Genomic DNA, 21,567 nt, shown 5'->3' with positions numbered 1-21,567 from the left:
CACATTAATTATTTTAATTTATTTTATTTTTTGTGAATTTTAATAAATAAATCAATCAATCAAAAAACCCATCCTGCCAAAGCAAGTTTTATAATTGGTTTCGAATACTCTTCCGTGGACCAAACCTAGCAATGGCTGATCTCATGGACAACGTAATGTCTCTCTGATTTCATCGACTACGTCAGCCCATTCCAGTTCTCAACTGGTATATGTATCCAGGGAACCCAAACGACAAACCCAACACATGTCACTGCTTTGCACTACTAGCCAATAGCATATCCCTCTTTTGGTTCTCTCTAGATTTCTTAACATTCTGTTCTCTTTCTTTCTCTGTCATGGCAAAATTACCTACTGAGCAACAACACCCAGTGGAGGCCTTGGGATGGGCAGCCAGAGCCACATCTGGTGTCCTCTCTCCTTTCAAATTTTCCAGAAGGTCTATTACTTGTTTTTTTTTCTTTTCATTCGATTAATGTATTATACGAACACGAAATAATTATTCTCGTATAATTTTGTTGATCAAGCTTGTGCTTCTCTTTACGCCGTCACTTTACCACCTAAAAATACAAACGTGAGCAAACCGGCGGGTGTGTATCGAAAACCCCTCCGATGCCTAAGTCAGCACAATAGACAATAGACACAAAAGTTCTGTGAATTCAGGAATCAAAATTGTGTTACCTCTCCATAGGTGATGTTGTGAGCTTTTATAGGTTCCGTGTGGCACAATCCTAGTAGGATTCTTATTCCTCCACGTAGAGTCCTCCTAGGGATCACACTCCTAAAAGATAATGCTTATCTTTCAACACCCCCTCACTGCTTAAACCAAGTGAGATGGTTATACCTTAGTCGTATGACAAAACGACCGAGCTAAAACAGCCATGCTAGACTGGCAGAATTGGCTGAGTTTTGACTAGCTCGGCTCTTCTTTTTACAACTTGTACCTTGGTTTCACTTCTTGAGACCGCGCTATCCACAGCGTGCTTGGACCGAGCTATTCAATAGCAAGGTTCTGAGTATAAGCCCAAAATACCCTGGTCCTTAGTGGTATGACCGAGCTAACCGCTACTACTTAGACCGTAGTGACCGAGCTAACTACAAAGCTCTTTCTGGACCGGACTAACTACAAAGCTCTTTTACTCAGCCTTTTTTACTGTGGCCCACAGAACGGCCCATCACCCAGCTCGGCTCAATTTACATATAAATTACCCTCTCATGTATAATATATGGTTGTGTTTAATCAACAGTATGTTATTTTATTAATTGGGTTTTTGTGTGGTATAGGGCAACCGGAGAAAAAAACATGACATTCAAAGTATTATATTGTGAGATCTGTCATTCTGATCTTCACACAATCAAGAACGAATGGGGCAACACCAACTATCTTTCTCTTCCTGGTACCACTTCATGCATCTTTCATTCTCTCTCTCTCTAAACATTTAAAAAAAATACAAGAACCAAACCAAATCAATCGGACCATTATCAGTTGGGTTGGTTGGGTTATGTCAATGCATTGCTCTGTTTTTGAGTCTAAAACCAGAAGCTACACAATTTCAACCCAAAACAAGAAGCTATAAAATTTGATTTATATTGAGGTGCCTTCATATATTTGTATATTCGTTGTACCTAAAAAAGTTTGGTGTTTTTATTAGCATTTGTGCATGCATATATATATGTTGGTGATAATTACAAATAAAACACCAAAAAACACAAAAATTTAAAATTACAATAATTATTGAAAGGGCTGCGGCGTAGGAAATTCGTTCTCTTTAAGAAGATTCAAGCCCTCTGCGGTTAAGCAAAGCCTCACACCGATGTAGCAGGAAAAAAAACCTTGACTTGTCCCCCACGGGATACAACAGCCTGACTAAGTCGTATGGTTCACCAATACTGCACAATTTGTTGAATCCAAAGCTCCATCACATACACCATTTCTTTCTTTACTTGATAATCTCACACAAACATAACAAAACAACAAAAATTTCTTCTTATCTTCCAAGATAAGAGGTTAGCTCAATCTATAGGAGATGAAAGCTTGGTGGACAAGTTCCTTGGAGGATTCTTGGAAGTTGCTCGGAGGATAAGTATAGGAGATGAAACTGGGTGAGAAAGTTCCTTGGAGGAGACTTGGAGGCAAAGAAAAAGAATTGACTTAGGCAAAGACTTGGAGAGAAAAAAAAGAAAACTTGGAAGGAAAGAAAAAAAATTAAACCTATAACACATTATAATATTAAATATCTTCTAACATTCCCCCACCCATTTTAATATCGTAGGTAACAAAATCTGAGATTATTAGGCAACGAAGAATAGTATGCATCATGGTAGGTATGCTTTGCATTGAACCGCCATTAGTGAAACAATAATATCTACTCCAGAGCCAATAGTATGCTCAGCATTGAACTATGACTGCTTAAAGGAAATAAATAATTATTGCACACACATAATATTCCAGATGTTCACATAAGCTTTAAGAGCTAGCACAGTACGGTCTTGTGCGATCCCAAGATTCATGAGTGTGTTTGAGAATTAGCCCAAATCTCATAGGTAGCGGCCCTATTACCACACTCACATAGGTGAATTTTGTCAAGGGTGCTCCTGTAACTATGACACCCTACTTAATAAGAGCTACAAAAATTCATTAAGAGTTTTTTTATTAACTCAACCTCTACAACGTTACAGGATAAATGCACTTATATCATAGGGATAGGTAAAAAGGAATTTAGTGCATTTCTCACGGCCATCATATGATCGTTCTTCTCATTGAACCCAGTTACTCATACATGACTCCTGCTATATTCAATGGGCTTCAACCCCATCCCCCTCGATGTGTTCCAGACTCTATCTCTTGCTAAGGCCTTAGCTAATGGATTTGCAAGATTATCACCAGATTTAATATAATCCACATTTATGATGCCATTATTCATATAAGATCTCACAATACTGTGTTTTTTTTTTGATAGGTTTGGATTTACCATTATAATAACGGTTATTAACTCGACTAATTGTTGCGATGCTATTACAATGAATCAATATAGGTGGAATCAGTTTTTCCCAACAAGAGATTTCATTTAACAAATCTCTCAACCAATTTGTTTCTTCACTAGTTGTAGCTAAAGCAATAAGCTCAGCCTCCATTGTTGAATTAACAATAATGGTTTGTTTTTTCGATTTTCAACTTATAGCACCACCTCCCAATGTAAATAAATAACCAGTGGTTGACAACAAATCACCTAACAAGGTATTCCAATCGGCATCACTGTAACCTTCAGGTACTGTAGGATACTTATTAGAAAACATGCTATATTTTATGGTACCAAATAAATATTTCATAATCCGCTCAATGGCTAGCTAGTGATCATAGTCAGGCTTGCTAGTAAACCTGCTAAATACTCCAACTGCATAGGCAATGTCAGGTCTAGTACAGTCAGTCGCATAACGCAAGCTACCAATCATACTAATATATTCCTTTTGATTAATTACATCCTCATCATTTTCAACAGGAAATAAGCGCACATGAGGATCAAAAGGAGTAAGAACATGCTTGCACTTATAAAAATTTTATTTTCTTAAAATTTTCCAGTGAGTCCTATGGTGGTGGTGGGATTCTTGTAATAGAAGAACACATCAACGTCGACAGGAGGCAAGAGCAAGTCAAGGTTGGAAAACAGTAGCAAATGCTTATGCATTGGCAACCCTGCTACCACCTCTTCCTTCTTCCTCACCTCCACCACCACCAACTCTCCTTTCCCACTCATTTTTTTGTTTATTTTAGAGAGAACTGGGTTGGGGATATAGGAGGCGACGACGGAAAATTTATAATGGAAAAATGCACCTGCACATAATACAGACAGACATGGGTGGGCCTTGTCTACGTTGTGAGAAATTCTATGATACGTACCCTGTACCAAGAAAAATGCACCTCCACATAATACAGACATGAGGGGGCCTTGTCTATGTTGCGAGAAATTCTATGATGTGTACCCTGTGCCGTAATTATCACGTGTTTTTTTTTTTTTTGAAAACTGAGTATCTGGGCCAGCACCCCTTCGGAGTAATGCACTTTAACTAATCTCGGGGTCCTGAGTCGATCGACCAGGCAAAGACGCAGTGGCTTGCCAGTAGCTAGCTGGGGGTGAGATTTGAACTAGACAAAGATGCAGTGGTCCGCCAGTAACCAATTGGCGGTGAAATTCGAACCTGAGACCTAGAAAGGAACATACTCCTAGGTCTCTGGTCCCTTGCTCTCAACCAATTGGGCTACTCTTGCGGGTTACCTCCACTATAACATATAAGAGTTTTAGAGACCAAATGTTTTAGTCTCTAAAAGTGAAAATTTTGATGCAAAAGACATTTTAGGATCAATTTTCATTGTCATGAGAATAGTCGCTAAAAAGTCGTCCCAAAAAATAAAAAACAAGACTTTTAGCGACAAAATTTTGAAAATGTTACTACTAAATAGACTTTTAGGGGCAAAATAGGTCTCAAAATGGTGTTTTTTTTTTAGACAAAAAATTTGACCCTAAAAGGATAATAATTCCTCACTAACACTACAAGAATTTACACAATTGCCGACCACTTTTGCCGACCAAAAAAATTTTGGTCGCAAAAAAATGACATTTGGCGACCAAATATTAATTAGTCGCGAATGATTATTATTTTTGGCGACCAAATATTATTGGTCGCAGAATGTTATATTTTGGCGACCAAAAAATGAGTTGGTCGCAGAAAGTGGTATGCTTTTGCCGACCAACTATAAATTTGGTCGCGGAAGGTCACATTTTTTTTGGCGACCAAAAATTTGGTCGCCAAAAACTTATTTTCAACAACCAAAAAAAAATTAGTCGCCAAATTAGTACTTTTAGCGACTAATATTTTAGTCGTCGTTGATTGAGATTTGGCGACTAAAAATATTTGTCGGCGAAGGTATTTTTTTTTGCGACTACTATGGTCTTTTGGTTGCCAAAAATTATTTTTTTCTTTGGCGACCAAAAATTTGGTCGCCAAAAACTTATTTTCAGCGACCAAAAAAATTAGTCGCCAAATTAATACATTTAGCGACAAATATTTTAGTCGCCGTTGATTGAGATTTGGCGACTAAAAAGATTTGTCGGCGAAGGTACCTTTTCTGCGACTAATATTTTCGTCGCCAAATATTAATGAAATTTTTTTACTTTTGATCTTTGCCGACCCAAAATGTGGTCGGCAAAATACTTATTTTTAGGGACCAAAAAACATTTTGTCGGCAATAAAGTTAAACAATTTCAAAAACACAGATTCATGTTTTTGGTGGGAATACACTCTTACATTACCGCCCAATTTATTTTCTATCAATATGTACATAGACCCAAATAAGTTCAGTCTCTTGCTCTCTTTGTTTCTCCACTACTACAAAAATAGTTAAAGATCACACTTTGACAAAAAAAAAAGATCTCATTTTTATTGGAAGTGTGATAAAAAAAATTAGATTGATATTTTAATCACACTTAATTTGATTGAGTGTGATAATATTTATTTTTTATGTCACTTTTCAATTAAGTGTGATTATATATATATATATATATATATTTTTAATCACACCTTCTAATTAAAGTGTGATTATATATACACTACTACTTTTTAATCACAATTTTTAAACAAGTGTGATTATATATATATTTTTTAATCACACATTCTAATTAAAGTGTGATTATTTATATATTTTTTAATCACACCTTCTAATTAAAGTGTGATTATACATACACTACTACTTTTTAATCATACTTTTTAAATAGGTGTGATTATATATATATTTTTTACCCACGCATTCTAATTAAAGTGTGATTATTTATATATTTTTTAATCACACATTCTAATTAAAGTGTGATTATATATACACTACTACTTTTTAATCACACTTTTTAAATAAGTGTGATTATATATATATTTTTTAATCACACATTTTAATTAAAGTGTGATTATATATACATTACTACTTTTTAATCACACTTTTTAAATAAGTGTAATTTTATATATATATATATATATATTTAATCACACTCCCTAAATAGGTGTGATTGTATAAAATATTTCAATTTGATTTTTATATAAAATATACAATTCCCAAATCCGCGCCTCTATTCTACCCATGAATGATAGAGACAACTTACTACTAGAAAAGGAGACTTTAGACACGGAACTTTTTCACCCATTTTTTCATCTTCCTATCTCTCTGTCTCTGTCTCTCTTCTCTCTCTGTCTCTCTCTCTCTCTCTCTCTCATCACTCTTCTCTGTCTGTCTGTCTGTCTGTCTCTTTCTCTCTGTGTCTCTGTCTCTCTTATTTTTCTCTCTCTCACTCATCACTCTTCTCTGTCTGTCTGTCTATCTATCTCTCTCTCTATTTTTCTCTTTGTGTCTCTCGTCCATCTCTCTTCTGTCTATTTCTCTCATCTCTCTTCTTTATCTCTCTTCTCTTTATCTCTCTCGTTCATCTCTCTATGTCTCTCTCTCGTTTATCTCTTTTCGCTCTTTTTTTCTCTTCTCTCTTTGTCTATATCTTTTCACCCGTTTTTTCATCTTCCTCTCTCTCTCTTCTCTTTCTCTCTCTTACTCATCACTCTTTTCTTTCTGTCTATCTGTCTCTCTCTCTCTCTCTGTGTCTCTCACTCATCTATCTCTTCTCTCATCTCTTTTCTCTCCCTGTCTCTTCGCTCATCTCTCTCATTTCTATCTCTCTCATCTCTCTCTGTCTCTCTCGCTCATCTCTCTTCTCTCTATCTCTCTCTCTCCCTCTCGTTTATCCCTCTTCTCTCTATGTCTCTCTCGCTCATCTCTCTTCTCTCTATCTCTCTTTCTGTCTCTCTCGTTCATCTCTCTTCTCTCTTTGTCTCTTTTTCTGTCTCTCACTCTCTATCTCTTTATCTTTTTGTCCCTCTCTCTCTCTTCTCTTTCTTTCTCTCTCTCTCTCTCTCTCTCTCTCTCCCACTATGTTGGCGTTGCTCACTCTTTCCATTCCGTCCTCTCTATTTACTGAGCTCCCTCTCGATTTATCTATCCACTACAAGAAAATGCACTTTTAGCGACCACTTTGTCTTTCTCTCGTTCATCACTCTGTCTTTGTCTCTCTCTCTCTCTCCCTTTTCTATCTGTCTCTCACTCATCTCTCTCTCTCTTTTTCACCACCCATCTCCTTTACCACCTTCACCACTACTGCAAACGCCATTCTACTACCACCATTACTACCACTGTCGCCACTTCACCTCTACGACTACCACCTCACTGTTGGTGCCTCTCTCTCTCTCCTAAACACCCACTGCACCAGCTGGGCTCATCCTCCTTCTCCTCCACTGGTGCCTCCGCTAGATCCGAAAGATCGTTGAGATCTGAATCAAATTTGAGTCATCGTCTCGATTCCTAATCTCTCTTAAGCTTCTCTCTACCACACCCCTCGAAACAAGCTAAACCCTAACCTAACCGCTCAATCTCGACCCTCAATTGAAGTCCTCTCACCCCCTCTCAAGCCCCAATTTGCCATGAAATCAACCAAACGCGCTTGCATTGTCGGAGTCGCGCTCAATTGCTACTTCAAACAGATCTCTCAGATGCCTAGTTGGTCCAAAAAATAGCTTAGAAAACATGAACCAGCTTAGATTACCCAAAGTTGTAGGAATGGGCCAAGTGCTTTGGATGTTTTTCAAAAGTGTTTTTGAAAATCTTCATCTTCTTCATCTTCATCATCAGCTAGAGTTTCCTAGTTTTCGAGCTCTTCGAAGATGTCAATGGCGTCACAAGAGCATCTGGACAAGATGCAGCTTCGCCAAAACTACTATAACCTCTGGCACATCGATCTGTCTTTCACTCATCTCTCTCTCTTACCACCCATCTCCTCTACCACCTTCACCACCACTGTAAATGTCATTCCACTATCACTACTGTTGCCACTCCACCTCTATAACTACCATTATCACCACCCATCTCTTTTTTTCTTTCTCTCTGTCTGTCTGTCTGTCTCTCTCACTCATCTCTCTTCTCTCTCAATCGTTCATTTCTCTCAATCACACTCATCTCTTTCTCTGAGCCCATTGTTATTGAAAGAGGAAAAAGTCAAAAAATGAAATAGGTCTCTTTTTCTCTCTGTCTCTTACTCTCTGTGTCTCTCACTCATTTCTCTTCTCTCTCTTTCACTCATCTCTCTTATTCATTTCTTTTCTCTATCTCTCTCATCTCTTTTCAAATATATTTTTTTTCAAATATTTTTTTTCCAATTATAATGTGTATAATTCCATCATCATAAATAATACAAAAAATAAATATAAATATTTTAGGCCTAGACAAACATGCTTTTTAGTTTATGTTTTTAAATTTTTTAAAATATTTTGTTCAAACCAAATACGTTTGTAATTTATGTTTTTCTAAAAATAAACAAAAACCAATTTATAAAATTTATGGAAAATATTTTTCATTAAAATACTACCCCTACTTCTACCAAAGTAAAAATATAAGAATAATTTTTTATTCATTAAAATAAAAATAAAACAAATAAATTTTCAACCTTCATAACTGAAAAAAATAAAGAATAAAAAAAAAAAATAAATTCATTAACTATAAAAAAAAATTTATTTTAACAAAAAATAATTTTCTTTTTAAAAAAAGAATCATTTTGTTGTTTAAATATTACCAAAAAAACAAAAAAAAATTCCCGCTCGATTTTCCACCCTCTTTTTTCCATTCCCGCTCGGCTTCCCCCCCTCCCCATCTCTTGAACCAAAATACCCAATCTGAAAAACCAAAAATCCCCTTCAACCAAAAATCCCTAATTCTTACGGCTCCATCGAATTCGAGAAGATCCGACTAAGATGGTATCCAGGCTACAATCTGTGGAGATCGAAGCCATGGTCGTTTGCCATTCATTTTCCACGATTGTACTAACGGTTGTAGCCACGACTACTGCCGACGAGTGAGGAAAAGAAGAGATGAGAGGCGAGCGTTTAGAGATGGAGGTGCAAGAACAAAGTGAAGAAAAGGTGATCGAAGCCATGGCCGTTTTTGATCTGTTTGGTCATTGATATCTATTTGAATCTCTTTAAATCTATATCTATATATATATATATATCTTGGTTTTTGCTCTGTTTGTTCATTAATGTGAACTAATACTAATGCTGAAAGGTGCGTACTATACACAGAATATAGAATATCTCCAGTTCTGTTCTGTTCTGGATTCTCTGCTTAAAGGGCTGGTTGTCTTCTCTGCCTGTTCTGTTTTCGTGATCTGTTTTGGTGCTTGGAAGGGCTGCTGTAGTGCCTCATCTGGTTTTTATTCATGGCAGTGCTGTAGTGCCTAATCTTTTAATGTTAAGTTTGCCACTTATCTTGTTTATCTAGGTTAGTGTATGGTAGATTATCTGGTGTTAAAATCATTATTATTTTTTTTAATTAGGTTGATCTGCCATGGCCGATAACTTATTATTTTTTTATTTCTTTTTTATTATGTTTTTTTTTATGCCCAATGGCTTGATTTTTGTAATATTCTTTGAGATGAGACATATGACACTAATGTTTTGTCTATGGATTTTTAAATAAAGTGAAACTAAAATCTTGATTGGTTTTAGGAATTCACTCCAGAGGCTGGAAGGTATGATGTTATATGGGTTCAATGGTGTATTGGGCATCTTGCAGATGATGATTTTGTATCATTCTTTAAGAGAGCAAAGGTAAGGTCTCCTACCTATCATGACTACTCGTTTGTGGGATCTCAAAAAAGATTGGCCATCAATGACTAAAATCCCAAGTATCCTGTAAAGCATTTATCATCTTATTGAATATCCATTCACATTTTAGTTTTGCATACTCAACTAATTAAAGACAATTTCTCATGAGTTAAATCACCTCATCTTGTCTCACACATTTAGTAGAAACATTTCAGATGTGGGGAGAACAAAGTTTTCACTCATCTGGGCTCATAATTTTTCCATCTATTAGCCCATTAAATAAAATATTGGATTTAGACACCTGCCTATTGTACCTGCAATTTAGTTACACTTTATCATTCCCTCTATGTTGTAAATTGTGCTTTGTTATGTGTTACTTATAGGGAATCTTAGTCTTAGGTCTATATAGACTTTGTTACTCTTTCATTGTTTTTCCTCCACTCTTCATTTTTTGCATTTTTTCTATCTTATATAGGCCAATCCACTTCATTTTGCTTTGATTTAACTATTGAAATGATGAAAGTGATGCTGTTTGGTGTTTAGGACAACTTACAATCCTTGGATGAATAGGTGCTGACAAAGCCAATTCCACCTTGTAATACATCAAAGAGAAGATTTCTACCTGAAGAAGTAAGCCAGCTCTGAGGTTTTCACAGGAGACATCTCTTCAAGCTCACCCTGTTTCTCTCTCGCTCGGTCATCAGACCACCATCATTGTCGGACCACCATCATCACAACATTCGAAATGGTTTGATCTCTTTTCTGAGTGAAATGCTTTCTGTTTTCTGAAATGGCTTTATGAAGAATGCTCTCATGCTTTGTGAATCCAAGTGCTTTCATGCCTAATATGCACCCTGTGAATATTAGGCATGAGTACTCTACTTTGATAAAAAGAGATCTTCTCAAGTGGTTTTAAAGTGGGTTTATACAAAATTAGATTGATCTGTTTATTTCAAATGGTTTCTATGGGTTTCTCTAAAATGGGTTTGAGGGTTTTCTAATAGATGAAAAGGCATGAGATGAGGGGGAAACCCTAACTTTCTCATTGGAGGTAAGTTCTAATATATTTGTTTACATGTTTGTTCTGTTTTTGATCTTGTTTAGATTTGTATTGAACAACTCTGTTTAGATTTGTTTACTCAATATACTGATGAGAATCTACTTGAATTTGGTTTCTTTTACTTTTCTGTAGCTATATTCTTTTGTCTATAATGCTTCTAAATATGAGGATACATTCACCATTATGTCAATTTCTATGTATCAAAATATATTTTGGTTTATTTAGATGATAAACATTAATTGGGGAACTCAGTAGTGATTAGCAGTCTGTCTATTGGTTAATTTGGGTATTGACTTAAATTTGATTTTTTTTTTCCATTTATCTTTCGTTATATTTAGAAATTGGAACTAAAAATAATTTAGAAATTGGAAGGAAATAAGTAGAACAAAACAAAAAACAGAACTTATCCACAAACACACACACACAAAAAAAAAAGGAAAAAAAGAAAAAGAAAACTGACAGATATAGGAACTTGTTTAATAGGGATTGTTATTCTTCTCTGTAGCATTTCATTTATGAAGTTTGATTTCAAAATTGCATGTTCTGTGCATAGTAGCTAGTAGTAACTACTTGACGTCATATATGGCCAATAATTCTATTGGTACAAATTCTTAAGAAACCTAAGGTTTAGGCCGCATTCCCCCCAACAAAGAGTCTCAAGTTTGAATCTCCTTAAGACAGAAACAGCTATATTCTCTTTCAATTATCATATTCTGATATTATAATCTACTTCTCCCAGACCCCCATCTAACATAGACTAACTGGGCATACTTTTTTATATTATATTTCAACCAAAATAGCCAGTAGTCAACAGAAATTGCATTATAATTGGGAAATTCTCAATAATAAATTAACAATGCTAAAGAAAGAAGGATAATGTAAAATGCTAAGCTAGTAATCAGGGGCCAAAGTTTCTTATTAATGTTTGTGCCTGACATCTCAATGTCAAGGCATGTATTGCATGCTTTGACTGCCCCCCCCCCCCCTTGAAGCTGTGAGAATTAGGAATAAGTGTTTACAGTTGAACCTCGCCTCAAGAGCAGACTTATGTGATGAAACAATGCCCCAAAAGGGTCACTACCAAAATGCCGCATTTATAAGCTCATTTATTATCAAGACATATGGCTCACTTGTAATTTGATAGTTGCACTGAAATTATAGTTTGTCTAGTGAACTAGAGAACTCCAATGGTCTACAATGGAAGATGATGAAGCTGTAATATACATATGTATATTGTACCTACCCACTCTACGACTTCATGTTAATGGACTAAAACATGATATCCTCTCTTACATACAGAGCTAAAATATTTGATCATCATTTTTTCTTCGGATCTAATTCGAAAATACGGAGAGAAAAAAATAGTGCTTGCATATATTATAATTATTGTATATAATATATATAGGTTATAAAAAAATAATTGTAGTATTGTTTAGTGTCTTGATACAAAAAATAGACAAGCAACAACTGCAGAGGTTTTCCAATGCATGCAAAGGAATTCCACAGGTACAAAAAACATTCGGAGTGAATGTTGCTGTTTCATGTTGTGCATAGAGCATTGACAAATTGATGCATAGTAATCACAGAGAAAATTATGTTGGCGTAAAGTACTAACAAAGTTTTTTCAAAAATAAAAATAAACCATGACAGCATAAATGAATTCTTGCACACACACACACACACAGACACAAAAAGTGAGTCCGAAGTTGTCGGATCCAAATAATGTATACGCAGTTTAAGTTCACTGTCTACTGACTTGTGCTCTGGCTGTGATAACTATAAATTTACAGTGCTTTGGTTTTTTTCTGAAGTTTCAATTCCCTTCAAAGTCTTTTGTACTTTTCTTTATTTTTTTACTAGAGGATATTGAGTTTGACTTTTCAGTTTTGCCATGTACATCAGAAAACCTGCCAATTATGAATTTGATTAACCATTTGATTGTCATGAGATACTTATTACTTGCTCATCCAAAATAAAAATAAAAATGAAATACTTATTTTCATTATTTTCAGTCAGCTATATCCATTATTTTCAAAGATTATCGCAATTCCTTTTTAACATGCAGAAGTATGAGGGTTATCCATCTGGTTCAATGGTTGACTTCACTTGTGATGCCTACGGATCTCCAATATTAGCAATGAGCAGCTTGGCAGTTCATACCAAGGTTGGCAAAATTTTGAATTTTGTTATCATATGTGTACTAATTGGATAATATATATATATATATATATATCTTGAAAATTGTTCTAAATGGCGGCATCCAAAGAGATGCCTTGATGTGCACGACTGTGAATTGTCTCTCTCTTTGGTTCACAAGGACAGGTAGAATCCTACAATCGAAGTTTAGCTGTACAGTTGCAGGAGCTTGTAAATTTTATATTCCTACTCAATTCCTGTTTAGCTGTTTGTTAAGAGACAGCAAAAGTAATGCTGAATGCTCTTTGGAATAGAAAATTCTTAAATTTTGGTTATTAGGATTAGTTTTTCTGGTGATGCTTGGGAGGTAAATTAATTTTTGAATTCGTCATTTTTAAATGCACCTTCTTATATTTCAGTGATAAACTTGATATGCATTTATTTAATTTAAGTTGTTTTATTGAGCATATAGTCCTTAATAAGGCGGAATGGCGAAAAAGGATTCATGTAGCCGACCATTACTTGATTAAGATACATGGTTTGGTTTGGAGTCTTTTTGAATGTGCGTTCTTATATGTTAGTGATAAGCTCGATAAGTTGAAATTCAGAATATTGTAATCACTTAATTTTTCGTTAGCACAGGTGTCCTGTCTGTATTATTTTTCCTTATTAGCATAGGACTTTAAAACTTTGCTATGAAATACTTGCAGCATTTTTTATATTTAAATTTTTTTTAGGATCTTCTAGTTTATGGAAAGTTACTTAATTAGTTGATACTCGCTATTTTTTGCAGGACCTTGTAGCTAATCCAAAATGCTCTTTGCTTGTAGCAAAAGATCCTGAGGATAGGACTGATTTAATTATAACCCTGTACGGTGATGTTGTTTCTGTATGTTAATGACTTTTTTGGATGATGTGTCATTCTGATCTCGATTGCTACTTCTGTTAGTCTACTCTCAATGCATTCTATCCCCCTTTGAACTCAATTAGAGCACTTAAATTCAAATATATTTTTTGTTTTGATAAACAATGCAGGTCTCTGAAAATGATAGAGAAGCTATCAGTACTGCATACTTGGCAAGGCATCCAATGCATTCTGGGTAACTTTTTTGGCCACTTGTTTTTTAGCATGCATGCCTAAATCTAATTCTTTACTCTTTAAAATTTCAGCAAAATATATGATGATTGAACATTAACATATGGTTAGATCAGATTTAGTAGTAAAATCTCATATTGTACCCTGAATTTTCTTTGACTCTTCTCCCCCACAATTTTGCAGATCATGGAGGTTCTTATTCAGATAGCAAATCTCATATCTGCTGTTTATGCTCACTCTTTAGTTGTATTTGTTCATCTGAATGCAGGTGACCAGATGGTTTTCTTCCTCCTGAATGTAATCGAAGTAATCGGGGTGTTGATGACATTCAAACCATTTCTTGCTCAATGATGAAGCTTTACTGCAAAACCAGGTTGGGTAAATGTCCTCAAAATGATTGTTTCAAGATGCAATACATTGTTGCATTCAATGCAAGGGTAGTAACCAACCAAATACTTAGATTATTTGATTAAAATCCTATTAATGTACCTGCAAATATACTCATTTGTTGTTGTTGATGAAAAACTGTTAGCATACTACAGCATCTGGATGAGATCTTTGTTATATATGAAAAACTGTTGTTGTTGATGAAAAACTCTTTGTTATATACGGATGAAAAACTGTTAGCATACTACACCATACTACAGCATACCATTCCTTGTAAGTTTATTTTTGATTTTTCTGTCCACTCTACAAATGTGATCCAATTATGTATGAGAAGTTCTATTTTTGCAATGTATCTAGAGGAATTTCCTCTTTCTAAGAGCAATACACATAAATTTGGCAGTTCGGATTTTAAGTTTGGACTTTTTTAGCTACACTTTCTGGGCATACTATTCATTGGATCACAATTTGGCTGATGTGATTGTATGGTTTGAAATAGTCACATATCATGTCTTCATGACAAGAAGGACAAGAAAAATCTATATAATAAAATACATCAGTTTTTGAAAAATGTTGTGTGCTATAGTTTGGGTTAAGACTGAATAAATCTAATGGCTGGTGTTATTTCCCTACTGATGAAGTACCTTTAGGCACGGGCAATTTTGCTAGTGGTCAATATTACAATTGCATATTGAAAAGTTATTTGGATTTGCAGGACAAGTTTGTTAGTGGAACCAAGGTTGAGTTAGGATTCCTAGTTAATCGATACACTTTGTTTCGTTCCTTGACATCTGTGACCCAATCTTCAATGTTGAGAAGATTTCCTCATCCCTTATGGCTTTGATTCATGGCTTTTAACTGTTGTTTTTATCACAATTAATGCCTTTTTTTTCCCTTTAATTTGCTTTTCCCATTTTTTTGCATCTTTGTGCTTTTGTGTATCTGGGACAGCATCTTTTTTTTGGGTAGGCATGGGACAACATCTTAAGCTTGCTTTCATTGCAGGTACCTGGATCATAATCAATTTACTGGGAGAATCCCGGATGCATTCTATAAGCACACTTTCTTGAAAGAAATGTGAGTTTCTGTCTTCAATCAGTACAAGCAAATTGCAATTACCCAACACTAGGTGAAATGCTAATTGATTAAATGTTGTCACAGGTATATTGAAGGAAATGCTTTCCGGCCAGGTGTGAACCCTATTGGCGTCCACAATGTCCTCGAAGTTTCTGACACAAAGTTCTTGTTTTAGTCAGAGCTTCCACATATTATTTACTCGTAGAATTGTTTCTTTTTGTTCTTGCTAAAACTAGGGTGTTTCAGTTTGAATTGGAATGTAGTTCTATAAATAGGATGTATATAATGTACACTAGTGTTTTGGGAAATTTAAGAAATTTTGGAAGTAGGTTGTTTGACAGTTTAGAAAGGTGTTGTTGGATTCTTTGGTTGTCATTATTTTGTGTGAACAATGTCTGGTGGAACACCATGGTGGGGATGTCTTGTTGTTTCAGTTTGAATTGGAACAATGTCTGGTTGTTTGACAGAAATTTAATAAATCGAATGTTAATGAATTATGTGTTGTGTCGAATGTTAATGATTCAGTTAATTTGAGTGATGCTTTAAAATTATAGGTTTATTATGGATTGAATAAATTATTAGGAATTACAAGTGTATTGTTTTCTTGCTTTGGCGACCAATTCATTAGTCGCGACAAATAAATAATTTTTTTTTGCAAAAAATGACAATTGCCGACCAAGAGTTTTGGTCGCAAAAAATGACAATTGCCGACCAAAATAGCTCTTAGTCGTGGAAACTCACTTTTGCCGACCAAAAGTTTTGGTCGCGAAAAGTAATAAATGGCGACCAAAACCTTTTTTGGTCGTGGAATGTCACGATTGGCGACCAAAATTTTTGGTCGCGGAATGTCACGATTGGCGACCAAAATTTTTGGTCGCAGAATGTCACAATTGGCGACCAAACTTTTCGGTCGTTGAATGTGATAATTGGCGACCAAACTTTTGGGTCGGGAAAATATCACTTTTCGCGACCAAAGTGTTTTAGCGACTAAATGAATTAGTCGCGGTAATGATATATTTCGCGACCAAAAATTTAGTCGGCAAATCCGACTTTTGCCGACCAACCAAAATTTTGGTCGCAAATTACTTTTGCCGACCCTCAATTGGCGACCAAAGTGGCGACCAAAAAATTTGGTCGCGGATAACTTTTGCCGACCAAAAATAGACTTTTAGCGACCAATTTTTTTGTTGCCAAAAGTGTTAATTCTTGTAGTGTAATGTCCAATTTTTGTTACTAAAAATATAATAACGACACTTTTTGCAACAAAATTATTTGGTTCCTAAAAAATAATTTTGGTCTCTAAAATCTTGATTTTTTGTAGTGCTCAATTATCACGTTAGTAGTATTTGGTTAAGATTTATTGTGATTTTAGTTATAACTTTGCTGTAATTTTGTTATATAAATTGTAAAGATAGTTATGACTTATTATGATATTGGTTATAATTTTATTTTAATTATGATTCAAAACATTTTAGTTATACTTTGTTGTATTAGGTTATGACTCAATTATTTTAATTATAACTCTAAAAGGATTCAATTATGATATTTATAATAATTAATCTCACAAATATCACAACTTGCATATGATATAGCTGTGTATCCAAGGATTGATCTAGGGGGGCGGGGTGTGCTCGCACTCCCAAAGTTATAAAAAATATGTATATTATTTTACTAATTAGTAAAATAATTTTAAAAAATGAGAAATTATATACATTTGCCCTCCAAAATTTGAATCCTGGAACCATCATATACCATAACATAATCTGTATGTTCTACACAATTATATATACATATATATTTGTTCAATAATAGTTTTTTTAAAAAAAGGTACAGAATTATGTATGTTATCATAGTATTTTTAACTTAAAAACACAACACCCACCGTAATGATAATAATTTACATAAAAGATATTATGATTATTTTTTATAACTAAAATAATAAAATGTATATATATTTTGGCATATATATTTATTTTTTGTAATATATATATATATATATATCAAAAAATATTACACAAATAATTAAGTATATTGATGTATGAAAAAATTATATGCTACTAGGTCAACCTAAAATATAGAGTTTGTTGTAGTCTTACCTTGGACTCAATTTAAAAATTGATCAATTAATTAGTAAAAACAGTTAATAGTAATCAATTTAAGCTTATGTTTAATAATTTGTTAAGATATGATGGATATGAACTAATTTGAATTTGGGTGACTTTTATGTTATACATCAATATAATTTTTAGATAATCATTTTGGTTCATGCTCAACCATCACATTGCCCACTTATTTATTTTTTAAAATGATAAAAATATTGTAAAATGTTCTATAACCAAAATAAAAAAATTTGAATATAAAACTTCAATTAAGAAATCATATATTTATTCTTAAAATATGTCTAATATTAAATTATATTTACATCTAAAAGAATTATTTAAGATCAAATTAAGCTAGTTTGTAGATTTTATTTTTAGTATAGAACTTGATTAAAAAAGTGAAGTCTCAAAACAAATTATAATTTTCAATTTAAATTTTATGAAACTTTTATTTAATACAAATCTTCACGTAAAATATTTTAATATTTTAAAAATAATTAATTATTTGTGAAATGAGTTACCATTATAAAAACACTAAAAAAATTGTCTTTTAGTAGTGTGAAAATTAATTAACCAAAGAATTAAATTGATGAGATATAGAATTCTTTTTTATAAAAAAACAAAATCAATGAATGTGTGCTTATAATCATACACACTTAATTTCTTTTCACACCCATCATATGTATTAAAAAAATTATAATTTAGGCATAAATATTAGTACATATGAGTGTACAAAACAAATCAAAAAAGGAAAAAAAATGTACAAAAGAAATTAAATGTGTAATTAAATCATAATATTTTGAAGGTTTTGAATTTTTATCATGAATTTTAAAGATTTGAGAGCAGTTATATATGGTATGAATAATATAGTAATATAGTAAAAAGCAAATTTTAACTCTTTTTTTAAAAGGAATAAAAATTAGTGTTTCCTTTTGAAAACTATAAATTATGGAATTGATAATATTTTGAAAACTATTACTTTAATGGATTAGCCAATTGTAGACACTCCATTTTTTATGGTCCTTCAAGACTTGGATGTTCTTGCAGATACATCCGATGATGAGTCTATTTGCTCACCAAACGCTCGAAGTCCTTGGCAGAACGCCGTAGGTTTGAGCCTTTCAAACCCTGCATCCATTTTGTTTCATTTTTGGACAATGTCTTGGTCTTTTCCTCCTGCAGTCTCTGGTGGCCTGCCGGCCATTGATGTGCCTTGCCGGCCATCACTGATGGCTGGCTGGCCACCAGTGTTTTCTGTAAATATTTTTGTGCCAGCTGTGTCAGTTGTTTGCATAGATGCTTGCATCTGTCCATACGTAGAGGGCTGGATCTCCTTGTATAGAATTCATGTTTTCTACATATATGGGGTGTTCTCCCCCATTTTTGAGGCTTAGAAATTTTGGAACAAAATTCTCCCTCTCTCTCTCTCTACATTCCTCTCTCTTTCTCTTGAAATTTTGTGCTCAGTTGCTTAGTGTAATAACCCGACCCTCGTACATGTTTTCTGATATGTTTTCAGCCCTTGTTTTGTGCTTTTAAAATGTTACTGTAAAATCCCATGAAAAATTATGGTTAAGTAAGTGAAATTCATGTTTATGGATACCTATCTGTTTCACAAGAAAACTATCTATCACCATTAACACGTTTGAATTAAAAATTGGAAGCCTTAACGGCTTAATTATCTGAAATTGATTATATATCTGTGATCAGCATAATTTTTAGGTAATATTAAGCATGTTTACGAAATTTCACTTTCGGAATGATTAAACGATGGAATTTTGTCCTATATGCCTTTATATAAGAATATAGAAAAGTCTAAGTCCTTTAAAGCTTGATCAAGAACTTGAAATATCTCCTGGAGAGGAAAAATGAAAGAAGAGAAAAGGGAACAAAGGCAAGGTTCAACAAGGAAGGGAATTGGGATTAAATTAGGAGGATCTTTGAAATTTTTAAAGCTCAAGGTATGTTAAATTTATTGTAGATGAGAATTCTCCTTTTAATTGTGAAGAAGGGTTTGTTAATTTCATATGTATATTACTAGGGTTGTAATTGAGAGTTGTGTGTAATTTTTGGTGTGATTACCAAGTTATGCTCATTAATTGGTTGTTTTGGGAGCTAACTCAAGTGTTGTGTAGGATTTATATCTCAATCTTTGTTTTCCATGTCAAACCCATGAAGGTATATTTATGTAATGTAGGATGTTTTAATAAACATGAGGAACTTGAATTAAAAGATGGAATTGAGAAGGGTTGTGACTTGAGTAAGCTTCTAATCATGTTTATTTTTTGGTGTTTAAATGATGATTCATGTTATAGTGAAGTAGGGTCAATATATTGAATGAATTTCATCTTGGTTTGCATGTAAATTGAAGTGGTGTAGCTAAATTTTGAGTAGAAGTCGAGCTGCCCAAAATAGGGGTCACCACCGCACGTGCGGACAAAGAAGAAAAAAATTGGAATGCCTACTATCTACGGCCGCTTGAGCGGAGGGGGAGGACCGCACGTGCGGTGCATGTTCGCTCGTGCGGAGGGTCCGGCAGCACGTGCGGCCCAGGTCCGAAAACTTTATCGCTCAGTTTTACGTGCTTGCCTCTCTGGTATTTTTAGAATATTTTTCTGATGATCTTAAGATGGTTGTAAATGCAATTGAAGTGTAATGACTCAAGAAATGGTTTAATTGGGAAAAAGGAACTAATGTGTGTTATCTATGTGTGTAGGACACACTACGGGAGAAACCATTGCTCCGTAACAACACTGTGAGTAACAGTAGTAACGAAGTACCTTTATTGTCGTTAATAATTATTGTTATGAACGTTATGTTCATCTCAAGAAACTATGTTAATATGTGTGCTACTTGAGAAACAATGTGAAATTATGGAAACATCGAAAGTCTTGTGAACTATGAACCTATGGAAACATCGAAAGTCTTGTGAACTGTGGATTTATGAGGCCGGGGGCTGACTTGTGAATTTATGAGGCCGAGGGCCGACTTGTGAATTTATGAGGCCGAGGGCCAATGTGTGAATTTGTGGATCTGTAACTCTGTTAGGCCGAGGGCCAATTTGAGAAGTTATGAATTTATGAGGCCGAGGGCCAATGTCTGAATTTGTGAATTTGTGAACCTATGAGGCCGAGGGCCAAGCTGTGAAATACGTTGTACTTATTAATAATTATGTTCATTCTGGAATAATGATTTTAGTGTAACTGTGAAAGCATACCGTTTTGCTACTAATGGGCCTGAGGCCGATTAGTTATAAATCATTGGAGTATGGATATTTCTGAGGGATCAAAATAATTGGATAAGCTATGTGCATCCGTATGAGTCTGAAATAGTTCTGTTGTGTTACAAATGGACCCGAGGTCATTCAGAACCTACGATATGAATGCAAAGGTTTAACGTTATTACATGCTCTCTGTAATAGTATGAGTCTTATTCTGCTATACACAAGGTAACTGTGTTAATCGGTAACTAAGTCATGAGAAGTTTATGTGCACTATTCCATAATGGAATTCTTAAGGAACTAAGGTTATTCTGTTTTTGTTTATCCGTTTCGGTTATGCTACATTATGACATAATATGCATTGTTCGGTCTTTATGACCTAATGATTTCTGGTATGGAACAAAGTGCTGTACGGAACTAAGTGCTACACTTTGGTGGGAGCCACCTCTAGAATCCGTACGAGCCACCTCTTGAGTCCATACATATTTATTTCTGGCCCGATAGGCCGTTCTGTTATTTCTGGGCCGATAGGCGGTTCTGTCATTTCTGGGCCGATGGCTGTGCTGTGTATTACAGGGCTTAATGCCATTCTGATAAGGGCTTAATGCCGTTCTGTTTAAGGACCAATGTGTAAATGTTTGAATCCACCAGGCCAAGGGCTAATCTGTGATGTTGTGAACCAACGAGGCCGTTCTGAATATTAGTACAGAATCAGATTAACTACTTGTCTTTTACATTACGTATATACATTGCTTTGCATTGTAGTTCTAGTTGAACATTGGGTTATCTAAGTACTATTATTCACTGAGATTGT

At 34.4% G+C, this 21,567-nt stretch overlaps 1 protein-coding gene across 3 annotated transcripts; it reads left to right on the top strand.

Moving 5' to 3' along the window:
• Window positions 1-239: 239 nt before the first annotated feature.
• LOC114316516 (non-canonical heme oxygenase HOZ, chloroplastic-like) lies at window positions 240-15,774 on the top strand. Of its 3 annotated transcripts, XM_082866917.1 has the most exons (9): window positions 240-436; window positions 1,282-1,394; window positions 9,583-9,684; window positions 10,225-10,429; window positions 12,807-12,905; window positions 13,671-13,747; window positions 13,913-13,977; window positions 14,242-15,434; window positions 15,519-15,774. In XM_082866917.1, exons 4-8 carry the CDS (start codon window positions 10,427-10,429, stop codon window positions 14,322-14,324), a joined length of 327 nt encoding a protein of 108 aa, XP_082723043.1. In that variant the 5' UTR covers window positions 240-436; window positions 1,282-1,394; window positions 9,583-9,684; window positions 10,225-10,426; the 3' UTR covers window positions 14,325-15,434; window positions 15,519-15,774. The 3 variants fall into 3 exon arrangements, with proteins under 3 accessions (XP_082723043.1, XP_082723042.1, XP_082723041.1); XM_082866916.1 differs by having other exon boundaries at window positions 10,225-12,905; window positions 13,671-13,766; XM_082866915.1 differs by lacking the exons at window positions 240-436; window positions 1,282-1,394; window positions 9,583-9,684; window positions 10,225-10,429 and having other exon boundaries at window positions 11,067-12,905.
• The last annotated feature ends 5,793 nt before the right edge of the window (window positions 15,775-21,567 follow it).

This window comes from Camellia sinensis, chromosome 4 (assembly GCF_055761805.1).
Source record: "Camellia sinensis isolate YWXY chromosome 4, ASM5576180v1, whole genome shotgun sequence".
Classification (NCBI taxonomy): domain Eukaryota; kingdom Viridiplantae; phylum Streptophyta; class Magnoliopsida; order Ericales; family Theaceae; genus Camellia; species Camellia sinensis.
The sequence above is the reverse complement of the archived record's forward strand: the minus strand, read 5'-3'. Positions and strand labels throughout refer to the sequence as shown.